The 10,055-nt window shown below is 54.7% G+C and overlaps 1 protein-coding gene across 1 annotated transcript; it reads right to left on the bottom strand.

Annotated features, from left to right (window-relative positions):
• Positions 1–483: 483 nt before the first annotated feature.
• On the bottom strand, positions 484–1,062 carry si:ch73-335l21.2 (RING finger domain-containing protein). The gene has a single exon (XM_060854771.1). It carries the CDS (start codon positions 1,060–1,062, stop codon positions 484–486), a length of 579 nt encoding a protein of 192 aa, XP_060710754.1.
• Between the last annotated feature and the right edge of the window lie 8,993 nt (positions 1,063–10,055).

Below are 10,055 nucleotides of genomic sequence, written 5' to 3'. Positions count from 1 at the left end.
AGAGCACAGCAGAGAGAGAATGAAAGCGCAATTAGAGAGAGCAGACAGGAGGGAGAGCATGGGAGAGAGCTGGAGAAGAGGGTGAAGGGAGAGCGTGACAGCAGAAGGGAGAGAGAGAGAGAGAGCGTGAATGTGAGCATGGAGAGGAGAGAGAAAGGGGAGAGTGCAGCAGTAAGAGAGTGTGAGGGAGAGGAATTAGGTGAGAGTGTAAGGGAGAGAGAGAGAGAGAGAGGAGAAGGTTGGTTAGCCTGGGGGTAAGTGACGAACTTGGCGTATTGTTTGGTGTGACTAACCACCAGATGAGATGGGCGGAGGATGGAAGACCAGGTTTGGTTATATCCCAAAGGTGACACCGATGGGGCGCAATGGAGAGGGCGAGGAGAAGTCTGAACGTTACTGTTCCCCGAGGGAGTTTTGCCCACCTCCGCCTGTACCCCCTGGGGGTTCGGGATGAGGGGGCACTCTCTAGGGCGCTGTGGTGGACTAAAAGAGTCGTGGGCCAAGAACGAAAGCAGCAATGCAGAACAGGATCAGGAGAGTGACCACCCTCCAGGAGGCCTTCCTCAGGCACACCGCAGCCTGCTGTTTCTGGTTCTGGCGGACGAGCGAATGCTCTCGGAGGTTCCAGGCCCTGGAAGCCCGCTGCCCATCCCCCCGCTCCACGCTCAGGCTGACCGTGGGCAGCATGATGACGGTGGTCTCTCCCGAGTCCAGGGTGAGGATCAGCTGCTGGCTCAGGGTAGCCGAGGAGCCGCCCTGCTCTCCTGGCCGCAGGGAGAGAATCTCGGAGAGAATCTCCTCCTGGCGGGGTAGGCCCAGGGTCCCTGAAGCCGTGAGCTCGGTGGAGTGCCTGCAGAGAGGGCAAGGGATATGGCGGCCCGCATTGGGAAGTTGCCCCTCCATTTTGGTGAGGCACTCAGTACAGAAAGTGTGGAGGCATTCCAACTCCCGGGGACACTTGTCGGTCCAGTCGTAATCATGGCAGCAGATGGAACATTCTAGATCCACCTTTTCTGACTCACTGTCAAGTAACTCGGAAGGCCCAGCTGCCTTCATGGCCATCTGTCCCCCCGGTTGGCCTGAATGAGGCCCACGCCAAAAGCCTGAGGCCTTCAGGCCAATTGATATGGTTTGTTTCTTCAAAAACGTGAAGCAACTAATTAATTCTCCTTAACCTCGCAAGATCAGGACTGTTCACACAAGAAAGTAGCCAAATTCTGTGGCTGTTCCCAATCTCTTGATGGTCAATAGAGAGATAGCAGTCAGCTAGTTAGGCCCTAAAGCCTTCCCAAAATCCCTCCATCCCTTTGCAATGTTGCTTAAAGCTCCTTCATCCTGTGTTTGCGAATTGTCCTAAACTCTTCTTCTTTGGCTCAGTGTTGACTGTTGGTCGGAATGTGCTCCCAAGGTGTCACCTGTTTCACCGCGCTCTCCAGCGGGTGTTGACAATGTCTCTCCCAGGACCTGTCCCCGCTGCCTTGTTGCACTTTGCAATGAATGGTCGCAGGGTGAAGCCTGTGGACAGCCCGTCTGGAATTGGGTGGTTAACTGCCCAGAGACTCAAAGTGCGTGGATCTCCTGCGTGAGAGGCCAGAGAGGAGGACGATCACAGCTCCCTGAAGATTCTCAAAACCTGGAGCTGGGTTTGTTGCCTTAAGGTTGTATCCTCCCCCTCTCCCTCTCTCTCTCTCTCTCTCTCTCTGTCTTTCTCTCTGTCTTTCTCCCTCTCTCTCTGTCTCTCCCTCCCTCCCCCCTCTCACCCTCTCTTTTTGCTCCTCTCTATCTATCTCTCTCTCCACCTCTCTCTCTCTCACTCTCTCTCTCTCCCTCTGCCTCCCTCCCTCCCTCCCTATATCTCTGCTCCTCTCTGTGTCTCTGTCTTTCTCTCTCTCTCTCCCTCTCTATCTCTCTCTTTCTCTCTCTCTCACATGCACAGAGGCCTAGCTGTGCGTGTCCAGGCCTTGGCTAGCCTGGTGCCAAGGGAGATGTGCCACCATCTTTGCTGCTTCCATTTGACCCGCCAAGCCACACCCTCCTCAAACAGCACCCACGGGTGCTTCCCACCAAGCCTCAAGGCTGTCACCCGAGACCTTTGCGGGGTTTCTCACTCACAAACTCAAACTCCTTGCTGCTGAGCAGGTTGGCCCCAGGGCCCTTGGCCGGTGATGTAACCCGTACTTGGCCCTGGGTGCGTTGGTGATACCCTTCCCCTCCCTGGGAACAGATTGAAAAGGAACCAGAGAAGGCCACTGGGTGTACGCGTGAGGAAGGAGCAAGGAACTCAATCTCTGTCTTCCCCCCCACCCCCCCTCCTCAAGATGGGCCAATCTCAATCACCACACGTTACTATAGCAACAAACTAGATCGCTCAGATGCCTTAACTCCCGATTTTGTGAGGGACGATGGAGAGAGAGGCTTTACCCTCACTGTGACACAAATTCTGGCTCGATGCTCAAAGAGGAGATTTCGAAAGCGGGTCCATTCTCCTTCTCTACAATTCAGTGTCTCAGTCCAATAGAGGATAGTGAAGGTCTCTCTCTCTCTCGCTCGCTGTTTGACCAAACTGAGCAGAGCGTCTCTCTAATTGATTCAGTCGCTGTCGTTTGCACGCTGCTCCAGGTGGGAGGGTTGACCGGGTTTGGAGGGTTGACTCTGGGATATTTCTCTCTGGGCCTTCCCACCGACACAGAGCCTGAAAAAAACAGAAGGTGAAGTGTCAGTCACTGAGGCCTTGGAATTCCTGAAACAAACCATTACCTCCATTTCGACAACGTTCTGAGAGCTCAGATTTCGGGGTGGGGGCCGAACTGGGGAAGATGTGGGGAGGGTGGTTCCCCTTGTGAGCACAATATGAAGGCTTGCACCATCTATGACAGAGATAGAGTCATGCAGCATGGTTGGCTCAGTGGTTAGCACTGCTGCCTTCCAGCGCCAGGGACCCAGGTTCAATCCCAGCCTCGGGTGACTGTCTGTGTGGAGTTTGCACATTCTCCCCGTGTCTGTGTTGGTTTCCCTCTGGGTGCTCCGGTTTCCTCCCACAATCCGGTGAATTGGCCATGCTCAATTGCCTCATTGTGTTAGTCAGGGGTAAATGTAGGGAATGGGTCTGGGTAGGTTACTCTTCAGAGGGTTGGTGTGGACTTGTTGGGCTGAAGGGCCTGTTTCCACGCTGTAGGGAACCTAACCTAATCTAAAAGCACAGAGACAGGCCATTTGGCCCATACTGGTCCATGCTGACCACAATGTCCGTCCACACTAACCCCATTTCCCTGCACTGGGCCCATATCCTCCTAATCCTTCCCTATCCATGTATTTGTCCAAATGCCTTTTAAATGTTGTTAATGTACCCGCCTCTATCACTTCCACTGGCAGCTCATTCCATTTGCGTACCACCCTCAGGATCCCTTTTATTCTTTTCCCTCTCACCTTCGTCCTCGATTCCCCAACCCTGGGAGGAATTTCATCTCTTGGAGCGCAGTCAATCTACGGAATTCCGAATCACAGCTGTCGAGGCTGACGTATATTCAAGGCTGAGATAGGCAGGTTTTTAATCAATCGAAAGGAATCAAAAGTTCTGGGGAAAAGGTGGGAAAATATAGATGAGGATTACCAGATCAGCCGCGATCTCACTGAGTGCTGGACGGCTCACTTCTGCTGGTATCTGCTGGTCTTGTGGGGAACTAGTTGAAAACCAGCAAGACTTGGAAACAAAGGCACAAGCTGAGATGGTCCTCCATTTTGGAGAACCCAGTTCAAGTCAGGCAAGTACAAAGGCCCAATGTCTCTCCTTCCTCAGGCAGCTGAGGACATTTGCCATGACGGTGAATACCCTTACCAACTTTTATAGGTGTGCCATCGAGAGCTTTCTGTCTGGATGTGTCACTACCTGGGATGGCAATCGTACCATTCAGGATTGGGAACGGTTACAGAGAGCGGTGAACTGGGCCCGGACAATCACAAAGACCAACCTCCCATCGAGAGAATCCACCTCCCAGGCCCGCTGTCAAGGAAAAGCCGCCAGCATTCTCAAAGATCCATCCCACCCTGGCAATGTTTTTCTACACCCTCTACCATCGGGGAAAAGGTACAGAAGCCTGAACACACACACACACACACACACACACACACACACACACACACACACACACACACACACACACACACACACACACACACACACACACACCAGCTGGTTTCACAACAGTTTCTACCCTACTGTCGTTAGAATACTGAATGGACTCACAAACTCTGAACATTTGCCTGTCCCTGTGTTTATGTTTTTGCCGCTGTTTACCTGTTATTTACTTATCTGTATCACTTAACTCTGTGACCTGTCTGTATTGCTCACAAGGGAAAGCTTTTCACTGTGTCTTGGTTCACGTGATAATAAAATCAAATCAGTTCAAGTCTGTGCCCACCCATCTTGTCTCCTGGGTGACCAGCCAGACCCCCTGGCAATCATTCTCAAAGATGACAGACTGAACAAACAATCCAGGTCTTTTTCAATAAATAATTTCAGTTACATCACACTTTTGTGATAAATTCTGTTTCTTACGATCTAATACCCCACAACCGCCTGATGGAGGAGCAGTGCTCCGAAAGCTAGTGCTTCCAAATGTTGGACTATAACCTGGAATTGTGTGATTATTCACTTTGTCCACTCCTAGATCAACACTGGCCCCTACAAATCCTGATATTGAGTAATTCAGAGTCATAGAGATGTACAGCACAGAAACAGACCCTTCGATCCAACCCGTCCATGCCGACCAGATATCCCAACCCAATCTAGTCCCACCTGCCAGCACCCAGCCCACATCCAATCCCACAACACCAGGTTATAATCCAACAGGTTTATTTGGAAGCACTAGCTTTCGGAGTGCCGCTCCTTCATCAGATAAATGCCGTAATTGTACCAGCCTCCACCACATCCTCTGGCAGCTCATTCCATACACGTACCACCCTCTGCGTGAAAAAGTTGACCCTTAGTCTCTTTTATATCTTTCCCCTCTCACCCTAAACCTATGCCCTCTACTTCTAGACTCCCCCACCCCAGAGAAAAGACTTTGTCTATTTATCCTATCCATGCCCCTCGTGATTTTATAAACCTCTATAAGGTCACCCCTCAGCCTCCGATGCTCCAGGGAAAACAGCCCCAGCCTGTTCAGCCTCTCCCTGTAGCACAGATCCTCCAACCCTGGCAACATCCTTGTAAATCTTTTCTGAAGCCTTTCAAGTTTCACAACATCTTTCCGATAGGAAGGAGACCAGAATTGCACCCAATATTCCAACAGTGGCCTAACCAATGTCCTGTACAGCCACAACATGACCTCCCAACTCCTGTACTCAATACTCTGACCAATAAAGGAAAGCATACCAAACACCTTCTTCACTATCCTATCCACCTGCGACTCCACTTTCAAGGAGCTATGAACCTGCACTCCAAGGTCTCTTTGTTCAGCAACACTCGCTAGGACCTTACCATTAAGTGTATAAGTCCTGCTAAGATTTGCTTTCCCAAAATGCAGCACCTCACATTTATCTGAATTAAACTCCATTTGCCACTTCTCAGCCCATTGAGCTTAAATGGCCAATCCACCCCAACCGGTACGTTTGTGGACTGTGAGAGGAAACTGGAGCACCTGGATAAAGCCCCAGAGACACGTGGAGCACGTGCAAACTCCACACAGTCAGTCGCCCGAGGCTGGTATCGAAGCAGGGATGGTGGAGGTGGGGCTGTGAGGCAGCGGTGTTAACCACGGGACTGACAGGCCACCCTGTTGTCAACTGCAATTTTACTAACCATGTCTCCAACATTTAAATCCAAATCATTTATACAAGTGACAAAAACCAGGACCAACACCCCCTCCCTATCTCGATACCTCACACCAACCCCTGCACCCCTCCCTGTCCCTGAAACCTACTCCAGCCCCTACACCCCTCCCTATCTCTGTAATTCCCTCCAGCCCCTACACCCCCTCCCTATCTCTGTAACCCCCTCCAGCCCCTACACCCCTCCCTATCTCTGTAAACCCCTCCAGCCCCTACACCCCCTCCCTATCTCTGTAATCCCCTCGAGCCCCTACATTCCTTCCCTATCTCTGTAACCCCCTCCAGCCCCTACACCCCTCCCTATCTCTGTAAACCCCTCCAGCCCCTACACCCCCTCCCTATCTCTGTAATCCCCTCGAGCCCCTACACCCCTCCCTATCTCTGTAACCTCCTCCACACCCTACACCCCTCCCTATCTCTGTAACCGCCTCCACACCCTACACCCCTCCCTATCTCTGTAACCCCCTCCAGCCCCTACACCCCCTCCCTATCTCTGTAACCTCCTCCACACCCTACACCCCTCCCTATCTCTGTAACCTCTTCCAGCCCCTATACCCCTTCCCTATCTCTGTAACCCACTCCAGCCCCTACACCCCTCCCTATCTCTGTAAACTCCTCCACACCCTACACCCCTCCCTATCTCTGTAACCTACTCGAGCCCCTATACCCCTCCCTATCTCTGTAACCCCCTCCAGGCCCTACACCCCCTCCCTATCTCTGTAACCTCCTCCAGCCCCTATACCCCTTTACTATCTCTGTAACCCCCTCCAGCCCCTACACCCCCTCCCTATCTCTGTAACCTCCTCCACACCCTACACCCTCTCCCTATCTCTGTAACCCCCTCCAGCCCCTACACCCCCTCCCTATCTCTGTAACCCACTCCAGCCCCTACACCCCTCCCTATCTCTGTAACCCCCTCCAGCCCCTACACCCCCTCCCTATCTCTGTAACCCACTCCAGCCCATAAATTCCCTCCCTATCTCTGTCACCCCCCCCAGCTCCTACACCCCTCCCGATCTTTGTAACCCCCTCCGGCCCCTACAGCCCTTCCCTATCTCTGTAACCTCCTCCAGCCCCTATACCCCTTCCCTATCTCTGTAATCCCCTCCAGCCTCTACTCTCTCTCCCTATCTCTGTAACCTCCTCCAGCCCCTATACCCCTTCCCTATCTCTGTACCCCCTTCCAGCCCCTACACCCCCTCCCTATCTCTGTAAACCCCTCCAGCCCCTACACCCCTCCCTGTCTCTGTAACCCCGTCCAGCCCCTACACCCACTCCCTATCTCTGTAACTCCCTCCAGCCCCTACACCCCTCCCTAACTCTGTAGCCCCCTCCATCCCATACACCCCCACCCTATCTCTGTAACCCCTCCAGCCCCTACACCCCCTCCCTATCTCTGTAACCCCTCCAGCCCCTACACCCCCTCCCTATCTCTGTAACCCCCTCCAGCCCCTACACCCCCTCCCTATCTCTGTAACCCCCTCCAGCCCCTACATTCCTTCGCTATCTTTGTAACCCTCTCCAGCCCCTACACCCCCGCCTTATTTCTGTAACACCACCCTCCAGCTCCTACACCCCCTCCCTGTCTCTGTAACCCCCTCCAGCCCCTACACCCCCTCCCTGTCTCTGTAACCCCCACCAGCCCCTCCACCCACTACCTATCTCTGTAACTCCCTCCAGCCCATACACCCCTCCCTATCTCTGTAAACCCCTCCAGCACCTATACCCCTCCCTATCTCTGTAACGCCCTCCAGCCCCTACACCCCTCCCTATCTCTGTAACCCTCTCCAGCCCCTACACCCACTCCCTATCTCTGTAACCCCCTCCAGCACCTATACCCCTCCCTATCTCTGTAACCCCCTCCAGCCCCTACACCCCTCCCTATCTCTGTAACCCTCTCCAGCCCCTACACCCCCTCCCTATTTCTGTAACCCCCCCTCCAGCCCCTACACCCCTCCCTATCTCTGTAACCCCCTCCAGCCCCTACACCCCTCCCTATCTCTGTAACCCCCTCCAGCACCTATACCCCTCCCTATCTCTGTAACCCCCTCCAGCCCCTACACCCCTCCCTATCTCTGTAACCCTCTCCAGCCCCTACACCCACTCCCTATCTCTGTAACCCCCTCCAGCACCTATACCCCTCCCTATCTCTGTAACCCCCTCCAGTCCCTACACCCCTCCCTATCTCTGTTACCCCCTCCAGCCCCTACACCCCCTCCCTATCTCTGTAACTCCCTCCAGCCCCTACACCCCCTCCCTATCTCTGTAGACCCCTCCAGCGCATACATCCCCTCCCTATCTTTGTAACCCCCTCCAGCCCCTACACCCCTCCCTAACTCTGTAGCCACCTCCATCCCCTAGACCCCCTCCCTATCTCTGTAACCCCTCCAGCCCCTACACCCCTCCCTATATCTGTAACCCTCTCCAGCCCCTACACCCCTCCCTATCTCTGTAACCCCTCCAGCCCCTACACCCCCTCCCTATCTCTGTAACCCCCTCCAGCCCCTACACCCCTCCCTACCTCTGTAACCCCCTCCAGCCCATAAATTCCCTCCCTATCTCTGTCACCCCGCCCAGCTCCTACACCCCTCCCTATCTCTGTAACCCCGTCCAGCCCCTACACCCACTCCCTATCTCTGTAACCCCCTCCAACCCCTACACCCCTCCCTACCTCTGTAGCCCCTTCCAGCCCATACATCCCCTCCCGAACTTTGTAACCCCCTCCGGCCCCTACAGCCCTTCACTATCTCTGTAACCTCCTCCAGCCCCTATACCCCTTCCCTATCTCTGTAATCCCCTCCAGCCTCTACTCTCTCTCCCTATCTCTGTAACCTCCTCCAGCCCCTATACCCCTTCCCTATCTCTGTACCCCCTTCCAGCCCCTACACCCCCTCCCTATCTCTGTAACCCCCTCCAGCCCCTACACCCCTCCCTATCTCTGTAACCCCCTCCAGCCCCTACACCCCTCCCTACCTCTGTAACCCCCTCCAGCCCATAAATTCCCTCCCTATCTCTGTCACCCCACTAGCTCCTACACCCCTCCCTGTCTCTGTAACCCCGTCCAGCCCCTACACCCACTCCCTATCTCTGTAACACCCTCCAGCCCCTACACCCCCTCCCTATCTCTGTAACCCCCTCCAGCCCCTACACCCCTCCCTAACTCTGTAGCCCCCTCCATCCCATACACCCCCCACCCTATCTCTGTAACCCCTCCAGCCCCTACACCCCCTCCCTATCTCTGTAACCCCTCCAGCCCCTACACCCCCTCCCTATCTCTGTAACCCCCTCCAGCCCCTACACCCCCTCCCTATCTCTGTAAACCCCTCCAGCCCCTACATTCCTTCCCTATCTTTGTAACCCTCTCCAGCCCCTGCACGCCCCGCCTTATTTCTGTAACACCCCCCTCCAGCTCCTACACCCCCTCCCTGTCTCTGTAACCCCCTCCAGCCCCTACACCCCCTCCCTGTCTCTGTAACCCCCTCCAGCCCCTACACCCACTACCTATCTCTGTAACTCCCTCCAGCCCCTACACCCCCTCCCTATCTCTGTAGCCCCCTCCATCCCATACACCCCTCCCTATCTCTATAACCCCCTCCAGCACCTATACCCCTCCCTATCTCTGTAACGCCCTCCAGCCCCTACACCCCTCCCTATCTCTGTAACCCTCTCCAGCCCCTACACCCACTCCCTATCTCTGTAACCCCCTCCAGCACCTATACCCCTCCCTATCTCTGTAACCCCCTCCAGCCCCTACACCCCTCCCTATCTCTGTAACCCTCTCCAGCCCCTACACCCCCTCCCTATTTCTGTAACCCCCCTCCAGCCCCTACACCCCTCCCTATCTCTGTAACCCCCTCCAGCCCCTACACCCCTCCCTATCTCTGTAACCCCCTCCAGCATCTATGCCCCTGCCTATCTCTGTAACCTCCTCCAGCCCCTACACCCCTCCCTATCTCTGTAACCCTCTCCAGCCCCTACACCCACTCCCTATCTCTGTAACCCCCTCCAGCACCTATACCCCTCCCTATCTCTGTAGCCCCCCCCAGTCCCTACACCCCTCCCTATCTCTGTTACCCCCTCCAGCCCCTACACCCCCTCCCTGTCTCTGTAACCCCCTCCAGCCCCTACACCCACTACCTATCTCTGTAACTCCCTCCAGCCCCTACACCCCCTCCCTATCTCTGTAGCCCCCTCCAGCCCATACACCCCTCCCTATCACTGTAACC

Source organism: Hemiscyllium ocellatum, chromosome 44 (genome assembly GCF_020745735.1).
Source record: "Hemiscyllium ocellatum isolate sHemOce1 chromosome 44, sHemOce1.pat.X.cur, whole genome shotgun sequence".
In the NCBI taxonomy this organism is placed as follows: Eukaryota; Metazoa; Chordata; class Chondrichthyes; order Orectolobiformes; family Hemiscylliidae; genus Hemiscyllium; species Hemiscyllium ocellatum.
The sequence above is the reverse complement of the archived record's forward strand: the minus strand, read 5'-3'. Positions and strand labels throughout refer to the sequence as shown.